A 27509-nucleotide genomic window follows, 5' to 3' on the forward strand; every position below is an offset into this window, starting at 1 on the left:
TTATTTAATCTTTTATAGATTTTTTTCAGTATTTGAATTCTAGGGTTATTCTTTACTTATTTATTCTTTAGTGATAATAAATCTCTTATACATTTGACTTGTTGTGGTTACCTTATAGGAAAATGAATAGCTGCAGTGGGCAGGGCATTAAATGTGCCATAGACAGGGCCAAGTTATACATGCACATGACAAAAATGGGGCCCAAGGAAGAGAGCATAGAGTGGTTCCTGAGCTGAGAGTCTTCTAAATGGGCTAGAGTAATTATCTGGGAAGTAAGTGGTAGCAAGTAGAACACGTAAGAAAGTATCACTGATGGAGGGGTGTGAGTAAACTGGGGAGGACATATTTGAAATGTTAACGTGGGCCTAGTAAATTCAGGCTATGCCATTGACAGTATGGCTTCCTTACAGAACACGAACCTTGTCTTATTAAACAGCTTCTGTGAGAATTCTATTATAAGGGATGAAACAGAGTAAATACTGATGGCATTTTATACTTGAAGAAATTTGGGACCCAGAGAGGTTCAATTGCTTTTCCAAAGTCATGCAGTTAGTAGAAGGGCTGCCATATGCTCTTATACCTCATGTCAGTTTTAAAGAAGCATTTGTGCACAGTTGGCCTCATAGTTGGGGAAATGAATAATAAAACTAGCTCACTGTCAGTTACAAATTGTCCCTGAGTTGATTGCTTATTTTTGCCATCTTCATGTTTTCTTTCCTAACATACATTGACAAAATTTCAGGCTTCTGAGAAGAGGGTTGAGCTGAGAGATCATTTGGATCCTGGGCTGAGAGGTTCCATGTCTGAGTCTGTAAAATGAAATAAAACTCAGCATAAGTTTTTTTTTCTAACTACTGTTTGGGATCATTGATCCCTTTGTCCATTCTATTTGCATATACAATTAAGATTTAGAAGCTGCATATTAGGGACCATTTTCAGACCATTTGACATAAAAATGCACCTAAACTAGCTTTCCATATTTGATAGTAAGTAACATAATTGTTGACTGCTAACATGATGCTGATGAACTTCGGTTTTTAATGCTTATCAATTTACTGCATGCTTTTGAAAACCAAATTTGTACTGACATTGCTTTATGGGGACATTGACTTCAGACTTCAGATCTGAGTAACTTCAGTTATTAAAATCTAATGAATAAAATGCACTGTTTGTAAACATGCAGTTTACAGGTTTTGGAGCTGGGAATCTGTCATTATGGTAGGACCTATGAGGCATGGTATTTTATGGAATTTCTGCAGTTTCTGTGGGAGCATTTAGCAGCTTTTGAGTTGGGCTGACATTTTTATCGCTTTAGTGGCATAAAGACAGACATGAGAGAAATGTAACACTGCTTCTGGTAAACAAAACCAGTCATAATCAAGATACCTAAATTCAAACAAATAAAAAATATTTTGTATTTCCCCCCCTTGATGTGAATAGCAAGAGAAAGAGTGCATTAAAGAAAGTGATGAGGAGTGAGTGCAATAACCTGTTATTGTTAGAAATATTTGAAATCATTACAATTATTGTCCATTGAAAAAGCCGATAGATTGTTTTGCTGTTTACTATTGGATCTTTATATTGTTTAACACTTAAGCTCATTTAAATTATATTGAGAACAGAATATATATTCTTATGGTTCATGGCATTATTTTGAAAATAATTAGAATCATCAAATCGCAGTTCACTTTTTCCCTAATTTTGGTTTATGGCTATTTCCTTTAATCCCAAAATAATGGTTGAAACCGTGGCCTTTTTTGGGTGGGTATGGGATTTCTGGAGGGGGTTGAGGGTATAAGAGAAATAGTGTGTGCAGGGTACAAAGATAAATAAGAATCTTTTCTCTCAAGTAGTTCACAGTCTAGAGGGGTGGAGAGGCAGGTAGTGTAATGAGCTTAGCTTGGCCATAATGATCAGCACAGGGGTTCCATGGAGTGTGGAGGAGAGGTACTTGGAGCAGGTTGGGCATGTAAGGACTGCTTTCTGGAGGAGAGAGGGCAGCTGAACTTGGCCTTGATGAGTAAGTTCAAGCCAGGCAAAGGAGGGGAAGAGGAGGTTGGGGCAGTTTAGGTAGGACCAGTTCAAATGGTCTCAGGTTTGATGCTGAAACTGGAAGCCGTTTCTTGAGCGGGGCATGAGGAGGGTGAGGTAGGCTTGGAACAGCGGCTGTGGGATATGGGGGAGAGGGATCTGCCTGTTGGCCTGCACCCTGGACCTGTCTGCCACAAGTGGCCTTCTCATTCTGTCCCAGGGTCTGACATGTGTCTTGCAGCACCAGGCAAATCTTTAAGGGACAGAGAAGGGGCCATTGTCGTATTGATCCAGGATTTGATACAACACAGGAATTAGGGGTGTTGGTGAGTGTGCCGGTTTGAATGTATTATGTCCCCCAGAAAAAGCCGTATTCTTTGATGCAATCTTGTGGGGCAGACATAATAGTGGGGATTAAGTTGGAACGTTTGGATTAGGTTGTTTGCATGGAGATGCGCCCCACCCAACTGTGGACGATAACTGATGGGATATTTCCATGGAGGCATGGCCCCACCCATTCTAGGTGGGCCTTGATCAGTGGAGCCATATAAATGAGCTGGCTCGAGAGGAAACTGAGTGCAGCTGTTAGTGACATTTTGAAGAGGAGCAAGCTTGCTAGAGAGGAATGTCCTGGGAGAGAGCCATTTTGAAACCAGAACTTTGGAGCAGATGCCAGCCACGTGCCTTTCCAGCTAACAGAGGTTTTCCGGACCCCATTGGCCATCCTCCAGTGAAGGTACCCGATTACTGATGTGTTACCTTGGACACTTTATGGCCTTAAGACTGTAACTGTGTAGCCAAATAAACCCCCTTTTTATAAAAGCCAATCCGTCTCTGGTGTTTTGCATTCTGCAGCACTAGCAAACTAAAACAGTGAGGGACTAGTTCAGACCATTTGGCCTTGAAAGAAAGGACTTGGAGGGAACTGGCACCTGGCAGTCCTCAACTTGTGTGGTCACATCCTTGGAGCTGAATCTTGGCCCTTCTGTAAATTCTGCTTCTTTGTTCAAAGCTTGATTTTCTTAGGATATACTATTAAAAAATCTCAGTCAATACTATGTGCAGTGGCCTATGGCAACACTAATGGTAGCATGATTTGAGCAAGTTATTATTAAAAAACTTTTTTTAATTTAATAGACTTCATATTTTAGAGCAGTTTAGGTTTACAGAAAATTGAGCAGATAGTACAGAGTTCCCATATACTCACTCCCTCCTCTGCTCATGGTTCCCTGTTATAAACTTGCATTAGTGCAATACATTTGTTAAGTCTGTAATTTGTATTAGGATTCACTCTTGTGTTGTACAGTTCTGTAGGTTTTGACAAATGCATAATGTCATGTATCCACCATTACAGTTTCATACAGAATAGTCTTAATGCCCTAAAAACATTGTGTTCACCCATTCATCCCTCCCCCAAACCATTGACATCCACTGATCTTTTTAACTGTCTCTATAATATTGCCTTTTCTGTTATGCCATATAGTTGGAATTCTACTGTATGTAGCCTTTTCAGACTGGCTTCTTTCACTTAGCAATATACATTTAAGGTTCCAATATGTGTTTTCATAGCTTGATAGCTCATTTCTTTCTATTGCAAATAATGTTCTGTAGAATAGACATAAGTTTGCTTATTTGAAGGACACTTTTGTTGTTTCCAGTTTTTGGTGATCGTGAGTCAAGTTGCTATAGACTTCATGTGCAGTTTGTGTAAATATGAGTTTTCAGCTCATTAAGAATAAATAGCTAGGACTGTGATTCCTGGTTCATATGATTAAGGCGTTTTTTAGCTTTATAAGAAGTTCCCAAACCATCTTCCAAAGTGGTTGTACTGTTTTGCTTTCCTGTCGGCAACGAGTTCCTGTTGCTGCATATCCTCCCTAGTGCTTAGTGTTATTGGTTTTTTTTTTTTTTTTTGGATTTAGCCATTCTAATAGGTATGTAGCAGTATCTTGTTAATTTTTAGTTCCTTAATGAATATGATATTGAGCATCTTTTCATATGCTTATTTGTTCCCTCTGTATCTTCTTTAATGAGATGACTGTTCAGATATTTTCCATTTTGCCCATGTTTTCATTGGGTTATTTGTTTTCTTATTGTTAAGTGTTGAGTTCTTTTTATATTTTGGATAGAAATCCTTTTTCAGGTGTGTGATTTGCAAATATTTTCCCCAATCTTTGGCTTCTTTTTTCATTCTCTTGACAGTATCTTTCGCGCTGTAGCTGCATTTAATTTTAATAATGTCCAACTTACCATTGTTTCTCCTATCAGTTATGCATTTGGTTTTGTCTTATATACCCCCATTGCCAAACAGAAGGTCACCCAGATTTTCTCCTATGTTATGTCTAGAAGTAATATAGTTTTGCATTTTACATTTAGGTCTCTGATCCATTTTGAGTTAATTTTTTGAAAAGGATAAGGTCACTGTCTAGATTCATGTTTTGCATTTTTTATAGCACCATTTGTTGTAAAGATTCTTTTCTCTGTTGAATTGTCCTTGCTCCCTTGTCAAAGAAAAGTAGACTGTATTTGTGTGGGTCCATTTCTGGGCTCTTTATTCTGTTCCATTGATTTATATAGTTCTGTTCATTCACTGATACCACATGGTCTTGATTACTGTAGCTTATAGTAAGTCTTAAATTTGGGTAGTGTCAGTCCTCTTACTTTGTTCTTCTTAAGTATTGTGTTGGCTATTCTGGGTCTTTTGCCTTTCTTTACTATCAATTTGTTGATATCCACAAAATAACTTGCTCGGATTTTGATTGGGACTATTTTAAATTTATAAAGTTGGGAAGAACTGACATCTTAACAATATTGTCTTACTATCCATAATCATGGAATCTCTCCATTTATTTAGATCCCCTTTGATATTCTAAGTACTCCTCCTTTTTGATGCTAATATAAATGGCATTGTGTTTTTTAAAAATGCTGTTTTGTTGAGATATAGTATCATCACTGTGTGGTTGTGCATACAGCCCCATGATCAAATTTAGGTTACTCCATTTTCATTATGGCAGAAAAAAAATGAAGGGCTAAATAAAAAAGAAAGAAACCCTAATCCTCCCATATTCCTTATCTCCATCCCCCACCCCCCCAGATTATTGATCCATAGCGTTGTGTGGTACATTTGTTATTGTTATTTATTATTTATTTATTACATTTGTTACTGTTAAACAATAAGAAGACAACCCAATTAAAAAAATGCGCAAAGGACATGAATTTCCAAAGAGGAACTGCAGATGACTAAGAGGCATTGTGTTTTTAATTTCAGATTCCAATTGTTCATTGCCATTATGTGGGAAAGTAATTGACTTTTGTACGTTAACCTTGCATCCATACCTTTGCTGTAATTGCTTTTAGTTCCAGGAAGTTTTTGTTTTTTGTTTTTGCTGTTGATTTTCTGGGGGGTTTTCTACATAAACAGTCATGTTATCTGCAAGCAAAGATAGTTTTATTTCTTCCTTACCAATTGTGTACCAGTTATTTCTTTTTTTGGTCTTATTGCATTAGCTAGGACATCTAGTATGTTGATTAAGAGTGGTAAGATGGGACATCCTTGCCATTGTCCTGATCTTAGGGGGAATATATCCAGTTTCTTATCATTGAGTATGATACTGTCTGTATTATTATTATTTTTGAATTGAAATACCAAGATTGTCAAAGGCAGGCCATGTCAAAACTCAGCCTTTGGTTTATGACGTAGAGTAGGACTGCGCAGTCAAATCTTGCCGGCTGCCTGCTTTTGTAAAAAAAAGCTTTTTTGGGACCCAGCCATGCTCATTTCTTTACATGTTGTCTATGGCTGCTTTTGTCCTGCAGTAGCAGAGTTGAGTGATTGGAACAGAGTTTGCATGGCCCACAAAACCTAATTATTTACAATGTGGCCTTTTGTAGAAGAAGTTTGCCAGCTCCTGATATAGAAGCATAGTTATTTTGCTCTTGGGTAAGGATGCTCAAATCCTTTTTGAGATGTGTGGGATATAAATCTGAATGTTCTCAGGAGAATGAGAGTCATATACATTGACTACATTGAAACACTGATAGAAGAAATTTGAGTGTTGGTGATGTTTAACTGCCTTTTGCAGTTAAAGAAGGTTGTGAAGTTGAGTAGAAGTTAAGAGTAGGTCTTGGGTGGCCTAGATGATTTCTTGGCAACAGTAACATAAGACTCTTAAGATCTGAAGGCATTTTTTCCCTTATGTTTCTGTGGCAGCTGATAGAAAGTGTGAACTATCTAATTTAAAAAGAGCATCCCATGTTAGAAGAATCATGGAAATTTCTTCAGGAAACTGAAGAAACATAACTAAATCAATACAAAGAAGACAGATAAAGAGGAAAGAGGGATAGGGAAAAAAATCTGTCAACTATATGTGATGATAAGACATGGACAAGGTACTTTGAAAGTCAGCAGATACCTGGAGAAAAGACCAAAGGTGGAACATTTCTGGAATAACATATGTACTTCCCCATGGCAGAGCTATGCCTTGAAGGCATAGTTGCGTATTTTTACTCTGTGTGTGAAAGCTAAGAATAAGCACTGACTGCTATTATGTATGTATATTAATACAAAGACAAACTAAGTCAGTTATGCTTGTTTGGTGCTATTTAGGGCTGCATTTCTAGCAATACCTATTGCACAGTATAATGGTTATCCTCTTAATGATCATAATGGTTCATTAAACAGAGGTTTAAAATGAAGTTCCACATGCTTTGCTTAAGCTGGCTATTATCTTCATAACTGATAACACTAGAAGCATTTTCAAATGTATTGTCTGTTTTCAAAACAACCTGATTTGCAGGATTTTTTATTTCCTGAATGGTGATTGTTCCAGTTTGCTGAAGCTGACATTATGCAAAATACCAGAAATGGATTGGCTTTTATGATGGGGATTTATTAGTTCACAAATTTACAGTTCAGGGCCTTGAAAATGTCAAATTAAGGCATCAAGAGGTAGATACCTTCTCTGAGAAAAAGGTCAATGGTGTCCAGAACACTATCAGTTGGGAAGGCATGTGATTGGCATCTGCTGGTCCTTTGCTCCCAAGTTGCATTGTTTTCAGCTTCTGATTCTAGTTGCTTTCTCTTTAAGCATCCGTGGGTTTTCACTTAGCATCTTCGGGGCAAACTCTGGGCTTCATCTCCCAGCTTAGCATCTCCTGGTTCTGCTTTCAACGGCTGTCTCCAAATGTCTGTCTGCATCTCCAAGTGTCTAGGTCTGTGTCAGCTCTGAGCTCTCTTCAAAATGTCTCTGGGCATTTTCTCTCTAAGTATCTCTGCCTTTTATCCTCTCATACAGGATGCCAGTAAACTATTAAGACCCACATTGAATGGGTGGGGTCACATCTGCATGGAAACAATCTAATCAAAAGGTCCCACCCACAATAGGTCTGCCCCCACAGGAGTAGATTAAACGGACATAATCTTTTATGGAGTAGAAACCAGCACAGTGATGGTAGCTCCTCCTCTAATCCTCACCAGTTCCTCCATTACCCAGGTTTTTGGATTTAAATGCCCCGCATGTTAACAGGTAGTGCACTCTTCAGTGACCCCTTTGAGCCTGGTGTTTTCTGAGTGATGCACCAACGAATTTAGGTTACCCTCATCTTCACAGTTCCCACTTAAAAGCTGTTTGGCTTTCTTTGTATGCATTACGTTCAGGTAGTTCATTTTCTTCTGAAATAAACCTATGAGATGGCATTTCATAAGACTGAAAATTTGCTTTGTGTGTAACCATCTTTGATGACAGTTTTCTGTACTTGTCGAGAGGAAGACAGCTGGCCTTGCTGTGAGGGGAGGTTGCTTCACCCTTAATCTTCAGCTTGTACCATCTCACACTGTTCTTAAATCTCCCAAACCATTTTGTACTTGCCTTAAAACTCAGCTCCTTCACTGAACCATGTCTCTCCCCATTGCTGTAGACCCCAGATCTCAGAAGGCATCTGTGGCCCTCTGCAGTACCAGTCTGGTCCTCAGTGGACTCCAGCATGGAAAGTGTCTTGTCAGTTCAGTGAACAAGGAATTTCTCTAGTAACAGAAGTTGAGTAACATGATGAAATTTCCAGAAACAGTACTGCTATGTATAGTTGAAGGGGACATGTCACATGTCTTAGGTACTTCCCTCCCTCAGTAAGCTTCGTCATTTCCAACTCACTGTAAGGTGTTGGCTTTTCTTAGGCTTGCTTACTATCTTTTGAATCTCTTCCATTTTCTTAGAAGACATTCTGACTAATATTGACAGGAAGATGATAGTAATGATGCCCAATACATTTAATATAAATAACGAGGCCTAATCCTTTTGGGAGAACGGCTGACATACAATTGCTTTTCAGTCTACATTTTCTCACCTGGATTTGTATACAGCTGTTGGTGGGTGTTCACGGATTCATTATAGTGAGTTTTTAATCCAGATAGTGAATTTTGTATAAAAAATTAGTACATTGTTATGGAAAATAGGTCTAGATAATGCACGATACCTGCATTTATTTATGCGACTGTTTCTTCCTGAGAAGTACAGTGATAGCATGTTTCTTGCAGACTCTCAAGCCATGGCCTCTAATGTGGTTCTGCTGCAGAGAATGTACCTAAGTAATTGTAGAATTGATAAATGCATGGGGCCTGTTTTTGGAGGTTTCCAGTTGTCTTGGCTGTTATTCTGTACATTGTGAAGAACCATTTGAAATTGAATATGGGTGTGATGACATCAGAATCATGGTTTAAGAAGTTTTATTTGTTAATAGGGTACAAGAGTCTTTGAAAGTTGAAGAAGAGGGAGGGGTTAAAGTGTTGTTACCCAGTGTGTATTTTTCTGAATATTAGTTCCCTGAGACAGTGGTTCTCAAATAGTTTGGTCTGACAACCCTTTTTTGCATTTTTTTTAAATCATAAAATTTATCTTCAGAGCAGTTACTTTAGGGTAGGGGGAAGGATAGGTGGAGCACAGGGTATTTTTAAGGCAGGAAACTATTCTGTATGCTACTGTAATGATGGATACATGACATTACACATTTGTTAAAACCCTTTACACTTTTAATAATCATTGAACTGAAAAGACTTGTTAATGTAGATTGTATCTGTCCTTGTTAATTGTATTAGAAATGAAAACTGAGAATGCTTAAAATATTTATTGTAATTCATTAAACACAACTCATTCCATATTAACATATTTTTATTAAAAATGACTATACTTTTCAAAACAAACAGTTTAGTAAAAAGGGTGGCATTATTTTACACTTTAAAATAATCTAATGTCTTGTTTAATGGAATACTGTAGGATTCTCATATCTGCTTCTGCATTCAATCTATTGTGATACCACATTTCATGTAACCTCTGGGAAAAAACTCTATGCTCATGAGAGCATGAGAGTTAAACATGTCTTTATAGCTATGAAAATAGTTTTGTTGTCACTTTCCCTCTGACAGGATCTGGGTGCCTTGAACAACACTTTGAAAACCTTAAGATATTTAGCACAAGAAGGCTTCTCTGATCTCATTGTTCATAGATGATGCAGAGATCTTGGGGTGTGGTAAGTAGGAGGAGGTTGGGATCATTACCAGAAAGAGGAGCTGTGTTACCCAGTATTTACTGCCCTTCAAATAACTGTGTCTTTGATATGTACCTCCAAGATATACTTACATTAGGAGACAGTAGTTCTCAAACTAGAAGCGCTAGGTTCCTTGGGAGGAATTTGTTCATGTATTTTATTGTATAAAGCAGGCAGAATTTTACAAGCAGAAAATGGACCTGGGTTTCAACTCAACGTCCTACATCTCAAAAAATGTAAAGTATTTTTAAAAGAAATTGTATTTCCAAGAAGTTTTCCTTTACTATACATTAGCTAGCGTTTTGCTTTTGCTGTTGCTACCTTTGGACATAGCAAATTGAAAACATTTTGAAAAAATTTTAGCAGACATTCAGGAAAAAATTCACCTATCTTATGCTGTATATTTCCCTCTCAAAATCTGGGGAAATTACCTTTTTCTTTGCTTTCTGTGTATTGGATGGGTGGGTGTCAACCTTCTCTTTCCATTTTCCCTTTTCAGTTTTCTTCATCATCTATGAGTATAAACATGCAAAGTTTTAAGAATAAAAATTACTTTTTTGCTAATATAAATGTTAAATATAAAAAATACTGGGAAATATTATATAAGAGAAAAAATTAAAATCATCCATAATCCTGCGTTTAGAAACAACACTGTCAAAAGATTGACATATTTCCTTCCAGTCTTATTTTTCTATTTAAGACTTAGTGATTCCCTCGATTTTTTTAAAAAACAGATGTGGTCATAGTGAATGAATATAGTTTGAGCTTGACCTTTTCTTTTCCCCTCCCACTTTAACATTGCAAGGTTTTCCTGTGATGATAGGTGTTCTTTAAAATAAAATTTATTTTATTTCTCTTGTTTGTGTTGTTAGGATGGTTTTTAAAAAATAAACTTTATTTTTTGAACAGTTTTAGGTTTACAGAAAAATTGTGCAAAAAATACAGAGTTCTCATTTATACTCTCACCCCCTACCCCCCAGCAGTTTCTCCTATTATTAACATCTTGAATTAGTGTGGTACATTTGTTAAAATTGATGAACCCATATTGAAACATTATTATTAAATAAAGCCTGTAGTTTGCATCAGGGTTCACTGTGTTGTCCATTTCTGTGGGTTTTGACAAATGCATAATGTCATATATCCACCCTTAGAGTATCACGGAGGATAGTTTCACTGCCCTAAAAATGTCCTGTGTTCTACCTATCATCCTTCCTCTAAATCCCTGACAACAACTGACTTTTTTTACGGTTGCTGTAGTTTTGTCCTTTTCAGAATGTCATATAGACAGAATCGTACAGTATGTAGCTTTTCCAGGTTTGTATCTTTCACTTAGCAATGTGCATTTAAGGTTCTTCTATGTCTTTCCATATCTTGATAGCTCATTTCTTTTTATCACTGAATAGTACTTCACTGTGTGGATGTACTAGTTTGTTTATCCTTTTCCCATATTGTAGGACATCTTGTTTGCTGGTAGTATGATTATCATGGGTAAAGGAAAGCAGATAAATATAACATGATGAGGGATGCAGGTGGGGAGTGGAGACAGGGAGAGAGTGACTGTTTTTGACCTTGTGACGGGGTTCTGAAAGTACAACTGTTAGTGGGAGGGGCTGTGCTTTCCCCAGTGGAGTGGCCATATCATTGCTAACCCTAGAAAGTGGCACTTTGTCACAGATACTGACTTTCTGATTTCCTGTCTTTCCTCTACAGGCTCTTGAAATAGAAGGCTGTATGAAACAGTACGGAATATTTGACTTATTTACTTATTTAATCAACCTATGCCATCCCTAGCTGTGACTTTGAGGAAAGCTCCACCTTTGCCTCAGAGTCTTCATCTGTAAAGTGAAAAGACTGAATAAACTGCTTTCTGAGGAAAAGTTCTTTCTACTTTTAAAATGTTTGCTTTATGGTAGGCAACTTTTCTTCAAGAAGATAGACTGAATTCTTTGACAGTAAATTTTTGTGAGTTCCAGATTTCTTTTATATTTGTATTTCATCAAATCAAGAGCCCCTTTTAAAGAAATGTGTTGGCTGCGGCATGGGAATCTTTTCATAATAAATTTTTTGTTTTAATTGCATTTAGCCTATAGATAACATTTTTTTTCTTCCCTCAGTGGGGAGGATTAAATACGTTTGTCCGCCAGATGGTGCTCTTGGACAACAAGTATATCTAAGGCTGTGGATTTTCCAATGAGGTAAAACAGTTTAAACTATTAGTCACCAGGATTTCTTTCCATTTTGTATTGTTATCATGTTAGGATGCCATTTATTCTGAAATAGAAATAATTTGAAGACATAACACCAACTGCATGCAAAATTTTCATACCAGGCAAAATGTCATCATCCTGGAAATGTTATGGTGCAAAGAGAGCTAGCTATTGGCCTATAGGATAGTAACCTTCAGGTTTTAGTTCTGTGAAATAAGGGCTTCTAGTTAAATCAAAACTCATTATTTGTTAGCATGTTATGACTGCTTGTTAGTGAATGAGGTCTTAGCCTACGTGACCCCAAATTATTCCATCAAAACAGGGGAGGTGATGGTGGTACTAAGTCACTGGTTACATTGCATCTAGAATGTTTGATCAGTTCTGGAAACTGTGTTTTCAGAGGGGCATGGCCAGAGTGAATTGCCAGGATGGTGTAGGAATTGTTGATTGAAGAGCAGTTAAAACTCCAACACAATGTGACCTCAGAGTGCAGAGGGCTGTTGCCCTCGAGAGTATTGAGAGTATTGGATTTGAGAGGGTTAGTGGGGACCACTGTGTGTGTGTGTGTGTGTGTGTGTGTGTGTCAGTTTTGTCTTGAAGAACTTTTTAATGAATATAGCTGCCCCAAAACAGATTATGCTGCCAGTTGAGGTGAGGGGCTACTGACTTTCAGGCAGAGACTGTTGGACCTCATTTTGGAAATGATTTAAAAGAAATTTGGATTGTATAAGATTTGAGTAGAATTGGTCATTTCTGTTTTAACTCTTTTCTTTACCTCTCTATGCTTAAATATCACAATTAACATTTACCTAAATGATTAATAAAATGCCAAATTGGTAAACCAGCAAACACAGTGGTACCTTAGTACTTGTCATTAATTGGTTCCAGGAGGTGTGATGAGTACCAAACAAATTTTTCCTGTGAGAAATAATGTAAAAAAATTTAATGTATTCCCAAACCAAAGACAATGACATTTTTAAGGCAAAAGGTTAAAAGATATGGTTGTATATCATTACTTTACATGATAAATAACCAAATAAATTAATAGATACTTAGATTTAAATAAATAAAAACTTCACTTACCTGTACTGAGAAGAGTCCTTGGCCTAAGGGATGGTGGGAGGAGAGTGGTGAGGAGGAGACGTTACATGGAGTGATGCTTGGAAGGAGAGCCCCCTCCAATAGAACATCGGGCACTTGCACTTCAGGTGTTCTTTCTCTTTTCTGCCTCTTTTCAACTCGCACCACAGGTTCTGACACACTCAGGTTCTGACACACTCGTCGTCTTCACTGAAAACTTATCCAATGAGGACAGCTTGTGTGTCCTTTACAGAATTCCTCAAAAGTGTGAAATTCTTTGGTCATTCATTAAATTAACATTTCTGTTTGTCAGAGCTTTGTACGGATGGTACTTCTTCACAAAGTTTTGAACTTCTGCCCGTTTTACACACATTTCTTTTATAAAGGAACTGGAGACATCTTCCCTTATCTCCTCCTCACCTGAAAAAATCTCTTCAGCCACCTCTTGTTGCTGCCCCTTCTGTAGTTCCTCTAGCTCCTCAGTGCTGAGCTCTTCATGATGTTCCTCCACAGATACCTCAACGTCAGCCTGTTTTATCACTTCTTTATTCTTAATGATGGCGGAGACCATTGTTCTAGGCATACTGTATTCCCTAGCAGGATCAGTAATGTGAATACTGCTCTTGTATTTGCCTATTGTTCCCTTTTTTGCTCAATGGCAGTGTGAGGTAATTTTCTTTTCTGCTCAGCACCATCACTGCTCATTTTCTTAAGACCCATAAAGAGAAAAAAAAAGCACAAAAATACATAAAATGACCACAGAAGCTAAGATAAGTCCTCAAGGGGATGTGCACAGGGCAAGAGCTACCACGTGACTCACTTCTGTTTGTTTGGAAGGGGTAGTGAGTCATGAGGTAACTGATGCTTGCGTATCGAGTACCAAACAAATGACCAGTACTGGGACAAAACTTTCACCTCAAAATGCGTCAAGTACTGAATTCGACAAGTTTTAAAGCAGTTGAGTACCGAGGTACCATTGTATGTTTGGAACACCCATGCTGTTTGATTTGTGGGGGTGTTTTCCATTGCAGGGTTCTAAGTAGTTTGCTGGAGGGTCGAGAATATATAACATATACAATGCAGACTAGTTACCCCATGGATGGTATGGATAATATGCAAAATAGCAGTGTAAAGAAAGTTAGAATTCTTGGGTATTGGCACAATCTTCCTTGTTAATGGTGAGAAGACTGGTCCTTTGGGCATCAGGCATGGTGATCAACAATGAGGGGTGAAGATGCCAAGACTATTCTGGGTACAATGGATGCTTAGTGTGCCCGGGAGATATATTTATGTGGTAAAGTGTAGGGAAACAGCAGTGGAAGTTACTGAAGGAGAAAGGACATGGAACCCAGAAGTGAAAAACTGGAAGTTCAGTGCTGAACTTGGACATTGCAAATGTTTGCTGCCGTCTTTTGAGGAGACTTGCACCCTCGTGCTTTCATGGTGCTGCCAGAGCTCTAACTGTGTCTTTGTCTGGAGGGAGGAAGTGGGATGAAGAGCAAAGGCACAAGGGGCTTGTGCCTGTTGAGTTAGTACCTTGGAGCCTTCTCCTGGATGACCCTCTGGTGCCCATTGCTTCCAAGTGGAATGTGTAAAATGAAGTTAACAGTTTTTGTCATTTCCTTTATTTTATGGTGTTTTTCATTAAATGTCTATGAGTAGTTTCCTAAGCAATGCACTTGGCCAAAGCCAGTATTTCTGAATCTTTTTGCCAGGTAGTCCTTGAACAAATAGAAAATGAAAACATAACCACCAAATTCCGTCTTTCCTTTCTATTTTTTGCTTCCCCAATTATGTAAAGGTATGCAGTTCACAGTTACTTTCTGGCTCATTGTTTGGCCATATGCCTTCAGAACAGTAGAGAGAGTGTGAGTGAAAGTTTTCCATCCTCCTTGAATCTCAGCTTCACTGTTATGAGCTCTGAGATCTTGGGCAAGTTATCTGACTTCTCTTTGCAGTTCCCTCCCACCTATTAAATGGGGTGATGACAGATGATAGTAGGATAAACTCACAGGATAAAATGAGATGACAGAGATAAAATACCTAGTGTAAGTCCTGCTATATAGTACATCGTGAATAAATGTTAGCTGCTTCTGGTGGTAATATTAACCTAAACAAAGCAAGAAAAACTTGGAAGCTATAATGAGGTATTTAGTAGCTGATTCTGACCAAGAGAATTGTGAAGAATTTCATTCTATAATATCATTGTAAATGTAAATCCAGTCTCTAGCCCAGCAATTTATATTTTCTACCATCTGTCAGAGCCTGTCACAGCCATGAAAGATGTTTGTTTCAGGGTTATTGTGGAAGGAAATGCCCCTGTTTTCAAGAAGTACACCACCATCTTCTTGTCAGTCAGCTCGTGCCCTGTGAGGTGTCAGGACAGAAATTGTGTCATTGGGAGAGGCTCAGAAGGACATCTTGTTTTCATGATTTTCCCCTTTATTATTTTTTTGGAATGTATGCATCATATTTAGGTTTTAAAACACAATAAAACATTGAATCTCTCAAGTCCACCAAACAGTCCAACAATTAGAGCATTAACAGTGTGGTTATTTCTGTTTGTGGGCTGTTCTATAGACCTCCCCCTGCTTACCCTCCTCCCATTACCTTGAGGGAGTTTGAGGTTTGCATTTGGTTTCTTGCCTATTAAAACGTATTTTCACAGATGTATGTATTTTTAAACACTATATTCAGTTTGGCTTTTATTTTTGGCAGATTTTATTGAGATATAGTCACATATCATGTATTCCATCCAAAGTATATAAACAGTGTCTCATAGTATCATCATTTAGTTGTACAATCATCACACTCAGTTTTAGACCATTTTTATTGCTCTAAAAAGAAAATTATCAGATAGCAAATAAAAAGAAAACCCCAAGCACCCATGACCTCTTATCTCCCTCTATTATTGACCCCTGGTATTTATTGGTGTAGTTACTGCTGATGAAAGAATATGAAGTCCGTAGCTTGCAGTGGGTAGTTTTTTCCCCGCCTACCACTCTTATTAACTCTTTGTACCAGCATCGTACAATTGTACTAGTTCACGCAAGAGCTTATTTAAATTTGTAGTGTTAATCGGTGACATACATGACTCCAAATAACCCCTTTCAACCAAATTCACCTATAGTAGAGTATAATTCCTTATGTTCCCAATAATGAGCTACCGTCACCCCATATCTATTTCTAAACATTTTAAGTTCAACCTCGTTATACATTCTGAACACATTAGGTTACTCTTCCCCCTTCTCTAGCTTCTGTCTTTTGCTAGATACCCTATATTCTACATTTTAACACTCTTGAGTTTACAAATTCTGGTTAGTTCATATTAGTGAAAACACGCAGTATCTTTTTTGCGATATCTTGTGTCTGACTTCTTTCACTCAGCGTTATGTCCTCAAGATTCATCCATGTTGTCATATTTCAGGACCTCATTTCTTCTTACTGCTGCATAATATTCCATCATATATATTTACCACATTTTGTTTATCCTTCTGTTGATAAGCATTTGGATTGTTTCCATCTTTTAGCAATTGTGAATAATGCCACTATGAACATCAGTGTGCAAATGTCTGTTCATGTCCCCACTTTCAGATCTTCTGGGTATATATCATGTAGCAGAATTGCCACGTCATAGGACAACTTAATATTTAATTTTCTGAGGAACCGCCAAACTGTCTTCCACAGTGGCTGTACCATTTTACACTCCCACCAACAGTGAGTAAGTGTTCCATTTTCTCTGCATCCTCTCCAAAAACTTGTAGTTTCCTCTTTGTTTACTAATGGCTGATCTTACAGATGTGAGATTTTGTGGTTTTGATTTGCATTTCCCTAAAGTTAACAAAGATCAACATCTTTTCATGTGCTTTTTATCTGTTTGTATTCCCTCTTTGGAGAAATGTCTTTTCATATCGTTTGCCCATTTTATAATTGGGTTGTTTGTCCTTTTATTGTTGAATTGTAGGATTTCTATCAAACCCTAATCAGATATATGGTTATCAAATATTCTCTCTCACTGGTTGCCTTTCACCCTTTTGAGAAAGTCCTTTGAAGCACCAAAGTGTTCAATCTTGAGAAATTCCCATTTATCTATTTTTTCTTTTGTTGCTTGTGCTTTGGGCTTAAGGTCTAAGATGCTACCTCCTGTCACTAAGTCTTGAAGATGTTTCCCTGTATTTTCTTCCACTTTGAGTTAATTTTTTATATAGGGTGTGAATTAGGGGTCCTCTTTTATTCCTTTGGATAAGGATATCAGTTCTCCCAGCACCATTTATTGAAGAGACTATTCTGTCCCAGTTCAGTGGATTTGGGAACCTTGTCAAAACTCAAATGACCATTGATCTGAGGGAAGTTTGGCTTTTTTTTGACCTTATTAAAAACAGTGTCACAGTTTATGTAGTCTTCTGGGACTTTGCTTTTTTCCATGCTGGTTTATGTGTTATTGTATGAGCTTTTGTTCATTTTCACTTCTGTATTATATTCCATTTTGTGAATGTATTAATTTTTTTTTAATTTAATAAATTTTATTTTTAATTTAATAAATTTTATTTTGAAATTTTATTTGAATAAAATCCTGTAAATTTTATTCAGTCTTACAGGAATAGTTGCAAAAACAGTACAAACCCCATATATAGAACTCCATCATACCCCGACCCCCCTCCCCGATACCCCGATCCACCATCTTTAACATCCTGTCACACCACCATTTCTTTCTTTCCCTCCCTCTCTCCCTCCCTTCCTCCCTCCCTATCTATCATCCATCACCTATTGCTCTGTTCTCTGAACATATGAGAGCAAGCTGCACATATCTTTGAACAAACAATATAATTCACATATACCTTTCCCATGGACAAGAACATTCTTTTATGCAATCTCATTAAGCGCAGCTAAGAAGTTCAAGAAATTCAACATTGATATAAAGCTTACATTCTGTATTTCCTTTTTTTTTTTTTTCTTGTGTCCCATCTGTGTCCCTTTGAGCCTCCTCTCCTCCATCCTCAGATCCCATCCAGGATCATCCTTGGCATTTAATTGTCATCTATTTAGACTTTTTTTTTTTTTTTTTCAATTGTGGAACCATATATACAGCCTGAATCTTCCCATTCCACCCCCTCCCTTGCATTCCATTAGTGGGATTAATCACATTTAGAATGTTGCAATGCTATCACCTTCCCACCATCCATTTCTAGAAGTTTCCATTCACCCCAAACAAAACCTACTCTCATTTCTTAACTCCCCATTGCTCCTTTCCCTACTTCTCAGAACCCCTACTCTACTTTTTATCTCTGTGGTCATATTCTCAGATACTTTCTTTGTGTTTACCATGGGGCTTAAATTTAACATCTTAAATCTGTAACAATCTTGTTTTTCTTTGATACCAACTTAACTTCAATATGGCACATGAACTATGTTGCTATACTCCATCATTCCTCCACCTTTACGTAGTTCTTGTCAAAAATTACCTATTTTACATTGAGTCCAAAACCACTGATTTATCATTACAGTTTATGTATTTTAGATCCTGTAGGAAGTAAATAGTGGAGTTATAAATCAAAAACACAGTAGTATTGGTATTTATATTTACCATGTGATCTTTACTGGAAATCTGTATTTCTTCACGTAGTTTCAGTCAGTTGTTTAGCGTACCTTCCTTTCGGCCTGCTCAACTCCCTTTAGCATTTCTTATAGGAGTGATTACTGGTGATGAAGTCCCTTAGCTTTTGATTATCCGGGAATGTTTTCATCTCACCCTCATTTTTATCTTCCAGGTGTTTGTGATTTCTCTAAGTCTCTGATGGTTATTGACTTCTATTTGTATTCCATTGTGGTCAGAGAATGTGCTTTGAACAAATTCATTTTTTTTTTTTTTTTAATTGAGGCTTGTTTTTATGTCCCAGCATACGGTCCATTCTGGAGAAAGATTCGTGATCACTAGAGAAGAATGTGTGTCCCAGTGACCTGGGATGTAATAGTCTATATATGTCTGTTAAAATTCTCTATATGTCTCTCTCCTTTCTTTATTTCTCTGTTGGTAGGGCTCCCTTTAGTATCTGAAGTAGGGCAGGTCTTTTATTAGCAAAATCTCTCAGCATTTGTTTGTCTGTGAAAAATTTAAGCTCTCCCTTAAATTTGAAGGAGAGTTTTGCTGGATAAAGTATTCTTGGTTGGAAATTTTTCTCTCTCAGAATTTTAAATATGTCATGCCACTGCCTTCTCGCTTCCATGGTGGCCGCTGAGTAGTCACTACTTAGTCTTATGTTGTTTCCTTTGTATGTGGTGAATTGCTTTTCTCTTGCTGCTTTCAGAACTTACTCCTTCTCTTCTGTGTTTGACAGTCTGATCAGAATATGTCTTGGGGTGGGTTTATTTGGATTTATTCTATTTGGAGTTCGCTGGGCATTTATGCTTTGCGTATTTATATCGTGTAGAAGGTTTGGGAAGTTTTCCCCAACAATTTATTTGAATACTCTTTCTAGACCTTTACCCTTCTCTTCCCCTTCTGGGACACCAATGAGTCTTATATTTGGATGTTTTATTTTATCCATCATATCCCTGAGATCCATTTCGATTTTTTAAATTTTTTTCCCCATTCTTTCTTTTGTTCTTTCATTTTCTGTTCTGTGGTCCTCAGGGAGGCTGAGTTGTTGTTCAGCTTCCTCTAATCTTGTACTATGAGTATCCAGGGTCTTTTTGATTTGGCCTACAGTTTCTTTAATTTCCATAAGATCTTCTATTTTTTTATTTGCTCTTGCAATATCTTCTTTATGCTCTTCTAGGGTCTTCTTTATGTCTTTTATATCCTGTGCCATGCTCTCGTTGCCTGTCTAGTTTTTTTGATTAATTCTGCCAAGTACTGTGTGTCTTCTGATCTTTTGATTTGGGTGTTTAGGTTTGGGTTCTCCATATTGTCTGGTTTTATCATAAGCTTTAAGATTTTCTGTCATTTTTGGCCTCTTGGCATTTGCTTTACTTGATCTTTAATTTGTCAGAATTGCAGCTTGGTGGCATACACTCTCTCCAACCAACCAGCAGATGGCGTCTGTGAGTCACCAGTTCCCCTCAAGTCAGCTCTCCCCAACCCTGTCTTTGTGGTATGTGGGGATCTGACCCCCGTGGGGTCCACTCGGTGCATTTAATTTGGGTGTGCTGTCGGTGGCATCCGCCCCGAATGAGGGGCATGTGTCTGAGCGGTTAGGGAGGAAGGGCAACTTTAATAATCACACCTCCCAGGTGTTCCCAGAGATTTAAGGCTGTTCTCTGCTGCTGACCCAAAATTCCTTGGTATTGGCATAGGTTTCTGGGATTTCCTAGTGGTTCCCCCTTCCCTGCTTTGCTCTTCCAGGACCTCTGCTGAGCGGGGGAGGGCCGTGCCACGTCACAAGTGTGCACTGGCCTCCAGGGAAGCCCTGGGACGCCGGGCTGTGCAGGGGCGTTCCCAGCCTGCTTCAAAGATGGTTGAATGGGACACGTTAACTTCCCCTTTCTGCACAGCTCCGCCCTCCGAGCTCTGGGACAATCAGCCGTGGGTGTATTCAAGGCCACTGTCCACAGCTGATATTGTGGCGTGTGAGCGGTGCTGCGGGAAAGACTCCCTGTAACACTGGGTTTCTTGGCGCAGCTCTGTGCTGTGGGTTCGGCCCTGGGCAGGAGTGCCCCCGCTCGCCAGGGAGATGGCTGGAAGTCGTGTGTTTTTTTTCTCCTTTTTAACCTATAATTCTTTTTTTTTTTAAATTATTATTATTCATTTTATTGAGATATATTCACTTACCATGCAGTCATACAAAACAAATCGTACATTTGATTGTTCACAATACCATTACGTAGTTGTACATTCATTACCAAAATCAATCCCTGACACCCTCATTACCACACACACAAAAATAACCAGAATAATAATTAAAGGGAAAAGGAGCAACTAAAGTAAAAAAAGAACACTGGGCGCCCTTGTCTGTTTGTTTGTTTGTTTCCTTCCCCCACCTTTCCACTTACCCATCCAAAAACTAGACAAACGGGAGTGTGATCCCTATGGCCCCACCCAATCCCACTGTCCCCCCTCATAAGCCGCATTTTTGTACAATTATCTTCAAGATTCATGGGTTCTGGGTTGTAGTTTGATACTTTCAGGTATCCACCACCAGCTACCCCAATTCATTAGAACCTAAAAAGGGTTGTCTATATTGTGCGTAAGAGTGCCCACCAGAGTGACCTCTCGGCTCCTTTTGGAATCTCTCTGCCACTGAAGTTTATTTCATTTCCTTTCACATCCCCCTTTTGGTCAAGAAGATGTTCTCCATCCCATGATTCCGGGTCTACATTCCTCCCCGGGAGTCATATTCCACGTTGCCAGGGAGATTCACTCCCCTGGGTGTCTGATCCCACGTAGGGGGGAGGGCAGTGATTTCTCCTTTCAAGTTGGCTTAGGTAGAGAGAGAGGGCCACATCTGAGCAACAAAGGCATTCGGGAGGAGGCTCTTAGGCACAATTATAGGGAGGCCTAGACTCTCCTTTGCAGCAACAGTCTTCCCAAGGGCAAATTCCATGGTAGAGGGCTCAATCCATCAAACCACCTATCCCCTATGTCTGTGGGAATGTTAGCAACCATTGAGGTAGGACAGGCCAATACCCCTGCATTCTCCACCAGCTCCTCAAGGGGGCTCTGCATATTTTTTTCCTTGTTTTTTTTTTAAACTTTTTTTTTTTTCTAAATCAACTTATGAAAAATAAAAGAAATTAAAAAAAACATACAATAAAAGAACATTTCAAAGAAACCATAACAAGGGAGTAAGAAAAAGACAACTAACCTAAGATAACTACTTTACTTCCAACGTTTTCTTACTCTACCCCAAGAAAGTAACCTAATATAGCAACATTTCTGTGAACTTGGTCCTACTATACCCATCAGAAATTAACAGACCATAGTCATTCCTGGGCATTCCCAGAACATTAAATTTACCCATGATAGCTTATCTGTTCTTCTTGGATTATTGTTCCCCTTCCTTAATTGTTCTCTATCGCTAGTTCCCCTACATTCTACATTATAAACCATTAGTTTTACATTTTTCAAAGTTCACATTAGTGGTAGCATATAATGCTTTTCTTTTTGTGCCTGGCTTATTTCGCTCAGCATTATGTCTTCAAGGTTCATCCATGTTGTCATATGTTTCACAACATCATTCTTTCTTACTGCCATGTAGTATTTCATCGTATGTATATACCACATTTTATTTATCCACTCATCTGTTGAAGGACATTTGGGTTGTTTCCATCTCTTGGCAATTGTGAATAATGCTGCTATGAACATTGGCGTGCAGATATCTGTTCGTGTCACTGCTCTCTGATCTTCGGCTATATACTGAGAAGTGCAATTGCTGGATCGAAGGGTATCTCTATATCTAGTTTTCTAAGCAACTTCCAGACTGACTTCTAAAGTGGCTGAACCATTATACAGTCCCATCAACAATGAATAAGAGTTCCAATTTCTCCACATCCCCTCCAGCATTTGTAGTTTCCTGTTTGTTTAATGGCAGCCATTCTAACCGGTGTGAGATGGTATCTCATTGTGGTCTTAATTTGCATTTCTCTAATACCTAGTGAAGCTGAACATTTTTTCATGTGTTTCTTGGCCATTTGTATTTCCTCTTCAGAGAACTGTCTTTTCATATCTTTTGCCCATTTTATAATTGGGCCGGCTGTACTATTGTCCTTGAGTTGTAGGATTTCTTTATATATGCAAGGTATCAGTCTTTTGTCAGATACATGGTTTCCAAAAATCTTTTCCCATTGAGTTGGCTGCCTCTTTACCTTTTTGAGAAATTCCTTTGAGGTGCAGAAACTTCTAAGCTTGAGGAGTTCCCATTTATCTATTTTTTCTTTTGTTGCTTGTGCTTTGGGTGTAAAGTCTAGGAAGTGGCCGCCTAATACAAGGTCTTGAAGATGTTTTCCTACATTATCTTCTAGGAATTTTATGGTGCTTTCTTTTATATTGAGATCTTTGGTCCATTTTGAGTTAATTTTTGTGTAGGGTGTGAGGTAGGGGTCCTCTTTCATTCTTTTGGATATGGATATCCAACTCTCCCAGCCCCATTTGTTGAAAAGACCATTATGACCCAGTTCAGTGACTTTGGGGGCCTTATCAAAGATCCGTCGGCCATAGATCTGGGGGTCTATCTCTAAATTCTCAATTCTATTCCATTGATCTATATGTCTATCTTTGTGCCAGTACCATGCTGTTTTGGCAACTGTGGCTTTATAATAAGCTTCAAAGTCAGGGAGTGTAAGTCCTCCCACTTCGTTTTTTTTTTTAGAGTGTCTTTAGCAATTCAAGGCATCTTCCCTTTCCAAATAAATTTTTTTTTAATCTTCATTTTATTGAGATATATTCACATACCACGCAGTCATACAAAACAAATCGTACATTCGATTGTTCACAGTACCATTACATAGTTGTGCATTCATCACCTAAGTCAATCCCTGACACTTTCGTTAGCACACGCACAAAAATAACAAGAATAATTAAAGTGAAAAAGAACAATTGAAGTAAAAAAGAACACTGGGTACCTTTGTCTGTTTGTTTGTTTGTTTCCTTCCCCTATTTTTCTACTCATCCATCCATAGAGTAGACAAAGTGGAGTGTGGTCCTTATGGCTTTCTCAATCCCATTGTCACCCCTCATAAGCTACATTTTTATACAATTGTCTTCGAGATTCATGGGTTCTGGGTTGTAGTTTGCTACTTTCAGGTATCCACCACCAGCTACCCCAATTCTTTAAAACCTAAAAAGGGTTGTCTAAATTATGTGTAAGAGTGCCCACCAGAGTGACCTCTCTGCTCCTTTTGGAATCTCTCTGCCACTGAAGCTTATTTCATTTCCTTTCACATCCCCCTTTTGGTCAAGAAGATGTTCTCCATCCCACGATGCCGGGTCTACATTCCTCCCCGGGAGTCATATTCCACGTTGCCAGGGAGATTCACTCCCCTGGGTGTCTGATCCCACGTAGGGGGGAGGGCAGTGATTTCTCCTTTCAAGTTGGCTTAGGTAGAGAGAGAGGGCCACATCTGAGCAACAAAGAGGCATTCGGGAGGAGGCTCTTAGGCACAATTATAGGGAGGCCTAGCCTCTCCTTTGCAGCAACTGTCTTCCAAAAGGTAAAACCTATGGTAGAGGGCTCAACCCATCAAACCACGAAGTCCCCTATGTCTGTGGTAATGTTAGCAACCATTGAGGTGGGGTAGGCCAATACCCCTGCATCCAAATAAGTTTGATAACTAGCTTTTCCAGGTCTGCAAAGTAGGTTGATGGAATTTTGATTGGGATTGCATTGAATCTGTAGATGAGTTTGGGTAGAATTGAGATCTTATTGACATTTAGCCTTCCTATCCATGAACATGGAATATTTTTCCATCTTTTAAGGTCCACTTCTATTTCTTTTAGTAGAGTTATGTAGTTTTCTTTGTATAGGTCTTTTACATCTTTGGTTAATTTTATTCCTAGGTACTTGATTTTTTTAGTTGCTATTGAAAATGGTATCTTTTTCTTGAGTGTCTCTTCAGTTTGTTCATTTCTAGCATATAGAAACATTACTGACTTGTGTGCATTAATTTTGTATCCCGCTACTTTGCTAGATTTTGTTTATTAGCTGTAGTAGCTGTATCGTCGATTTCTCGGGGTTTTCCAGATATAAGATCATATCATCTGCAAACAATGACAATTTTACTTCTTCCTTTCTAATTTGGATGCCTTTTATTTCTTTGTCTTGCTGTATTGCCCTGGCTAGCACTTCTAGCACAATGTTGAATAACAGTGGTGATAGCGGGCATCCTTGTCTTGTTCCTGATCTTAGGGGGAAGGCTTTCAGTCTCTCACCATTGAGTACTATGCTGGCTGTGGGTTTTTCATATATGCTCTTTATCATATTGAGGAAGTTTCCTTCAATTCCTGCCTTTTGAAGTGTTTTTATCAAAAAGGGATGTTGGATTTTGTCAAATGCTTTTTCAGCATCTATTGAGATGATGATTTAATTTTTCCCTTTTGATTTGTTAATGTGTTGTAATACGTTGATTGATTTTCTTATGTTGAACCATCCTTGCATGCCTGGAATGAACCCCACTTGGTCATGGTGTATGATTTTTTTAATGTGTCTTTGGATTCGATTTGCAAGTATTTTGTTGAGGATTTTTGCATCTATATTCATTAGGGAGATTGGTCGGTAGTTTTCCTTTTTTGTGGCATCTTTGCCTGGTTTTGGTATTAGATTGATGTTAGCCTCATAAAATGAGTTAGGTAGTGTTCCATTTTCTTCAGTGTTTTGAAAGATTTTAAGTAAAATTGGTGTCAGTTCTTTCTGGAAAGTTTGGTAGAATTCTCCTGTGAAGCCTTCTGGCCCTGGGCATTTATTTCTTGGAAGCTTTTGATGACTGATTGGATCTCTTTGATTGTGATTGGTTGGTTGAGGTCTTCTGTTTCTTCTCTGGTCAGTCTAGGTTGTTCGTATGTTTCCAGGAAATTGTCCATTTCCTCTACATCATCCAGTTTGTTGCCATACAGTTGTTCATAGTACAGTCTTATAATTTTTTTAATTTCCTCGGGATCTGCAGTAATGTCACCTTTCTCATTCATTATTTTGTTTATATGGGTCTTCTTTCTTTTTGATTTTGTCAGTCAATCTTGTTGATCTTCTCAAAGAACCAACTTTTGGTGATATTTATCCTCTCTATTGTTTTTTTGTTCTCTATGTCATTTATTTCTGCTTTAATCCTTGTTATTTCTTTTCTTCTACTTGGTTTAGGATTGGTTTGCTATTCATTTTCTAGCTTTTTCAGTTGATCCATTAGTTCTTTGATTTTGTCTCTTTCTTCCTTTTTAATATATGCGTTTAGTGCTATAAATTTCCCCCTCAGCACTGCTTTTGCTGCATCCCATAGGTTTTGGTATGTTGTGTTCTCATTTTCATTCATCTCTATATATTTAGCAATTTCTCTTGCTATTTCTTCTTTAACCCACTGATTGTTTAGGAGTGTGTTGTTTAACCTCCAGGTATTTGTGAATTTTCTAAGTCTCTGATGGTTATTGACTTCTAATTGTATTCCATTGTGGTCAGAGAATGTGCTTTGAATATATTCAATTGTTGTTTTTTTTAATTTATTGAGGCTTGTTTTATGTCCCAGCATATGGTCTATTCTGGATAAAGTTCCATGAGCACTAGAGAAGTATGTGTATCCTGGTGATTTGAGATGTAATGTTCTTTGTATGTCTGTTAAATGCAATTCATTTATCAGATTGTTTAGGTTTTCAATTTCCTTATTGGTCTTCTGTCTGGTTGATCTATCTATAGGAGAAAGTGATGTGTTGAAGTCTCCCACAATTATTGTGGAAACATCAATTGCTTCCTTTAGTTTTGCCAGTGTTTGTCTCATGTATTTTTTCGCACTTTGATTGGGTGCATAAACAGTTATGATTGTTATTTGTTCTTGTTGAATTGCCCCTTTTATTAGTATGTAGTGACGTTCTTTGTCTCTCAAAATATCCGTGTATTTAAAGTCTATTTTATCTGAGATTAATATTGCTACACCTGCTTTCTTTTGGCTTTAGGTGGCACGAAATATTTTTTTCCATCCTTTCACTTTCAGTTTCTTTGTGTCCCTATGTCTAAGATGAGTCTCTTGTATACAGCATATTGATGGTTCATTGTTTTTGATCCATTCTGCAAATCTATATCTTTTAATTGGGGAGTTTAATCCATTTACATTCAATGTTGTAACCGTGAAGGCATTTCTTGAATCAGCCATCTTATCCTTTGGTTTACGTTTGTCATATATATTTTTCCCCTCTCTCTATTGATATCCTTTAATGTACCCATACCGAATCTCTTTAGTACTGAACCTTTCTCCAAGTCTCTCTCTCCTTTCTTTGTTTCTCTGTCTTTAGGGCTCCCTTTAGTATCTCCAGTAGGGCAGGCCTCTTGTTAGCAAACTCTCTCAGCATTTGTTTGTCTGTGAAAAATTTAAGCTCTCCCTCAAATTTGAAGGAGAGCTTTGCTGGATAAAGTATTTTTGGTTGGAAATTTTTCTCCCTCAGAATTTTAAATATGTCTTGCCACTGCCTTCTCGCTTCCATGGTGGCTGCTGAGTAGTCACTACTTAGTCTTATACTGTTTCCTTTGTATGTGGTGAATTGCTTTTCTCTTGCTGCTTTCAGAACTTGTTCCTTCTCTTCCGTATTTGACAGTGTGATCAGAATATGTCTCGGAGTGGGTTTATTTGGATTTATTCTATTTGGAGTTTGTTGGGCATTTATGATTTGTGTATTTATATTGTTTAAAAGATTTGGGAAGTTTTCCCCAACAATTTCTTTGAATACTCTTCCTAGACCTTTACCCTTTTCTCCTTCTGGAACACCAATGAGTCTTATATTTGGACATTTTATATTATCTATGAAATCCCTGAGGTCCATTTCAATTTTTTCAATTTTTTTCCCCATTCTTTCTTTTGTGCTTTCATTTTCCATTCTGTCATCTTCCAGGTCACTGATTCGTTGTTCATCTTCCTCTAGTCTTGTACTATGAGTATCCAGAATCTTTTTAATTTGGTCAACAGTTTCTTTAATTTCCATAAGATCATCTGTTTTTTTATTTAGTCTTGCAATGTCTTGTTTAT

General features: G+C 38.0%; 1 protein-coding gene across 11 annotated transcripts in view; it reads left to right on the top strand.

Annotated features, from left to right (window-relative positions):
* The window catches only part of KDM4C (lysine demethylase 4C), a 517981-nt gene that overhangs the window by 83301 nt on the left and 407171 nt on the right, over positions 1-27509 (top strand). Inside the window, exons 1-2 of one of the 11 annotated variants that reach the window (XM_037798520.1) lie at positions 11505-11532; positions 11685-11765. The exons of 6 other annotated variants lie outside the window; for them this stretch is intronic. Coding sequence is in view for 2 of the 5 variants with exons in the window: in XM_037798530.1 (XP_037654458.1) it covers positions 9449-9532 (84 nt within the window). In the remaining 3 variants the exon portion in view is untranslated. Of the gene's footprint in view, positions 1-9448; positions 9657-11458; positions 11480-11504; positions 11533-11684; positions 11766-16459; positions 16579-27509 lie in introns of those variants that run through there. 4 more of the 11 variants (XM_037798530.1, XM_037798519.1, XM_037798521.1 and 1 more) reach the window with 4 other exon arrangements.

The sequence above is a fragment of the Choloepus didactylus genome, chromosome 10, assembly GCF_015220235.1.
Source record: "Choloepus didactylus isolate mChoDid1 chromosome 10, mChoDid1.pri, whole genome shotgun sequence".
Classification (NCBI taxonomy): Eukaryota; Metazoa; Chordata; class Mammalia; order Pilosa; family Megalonychidae; genus Choloepus; species Choloepus didactylus.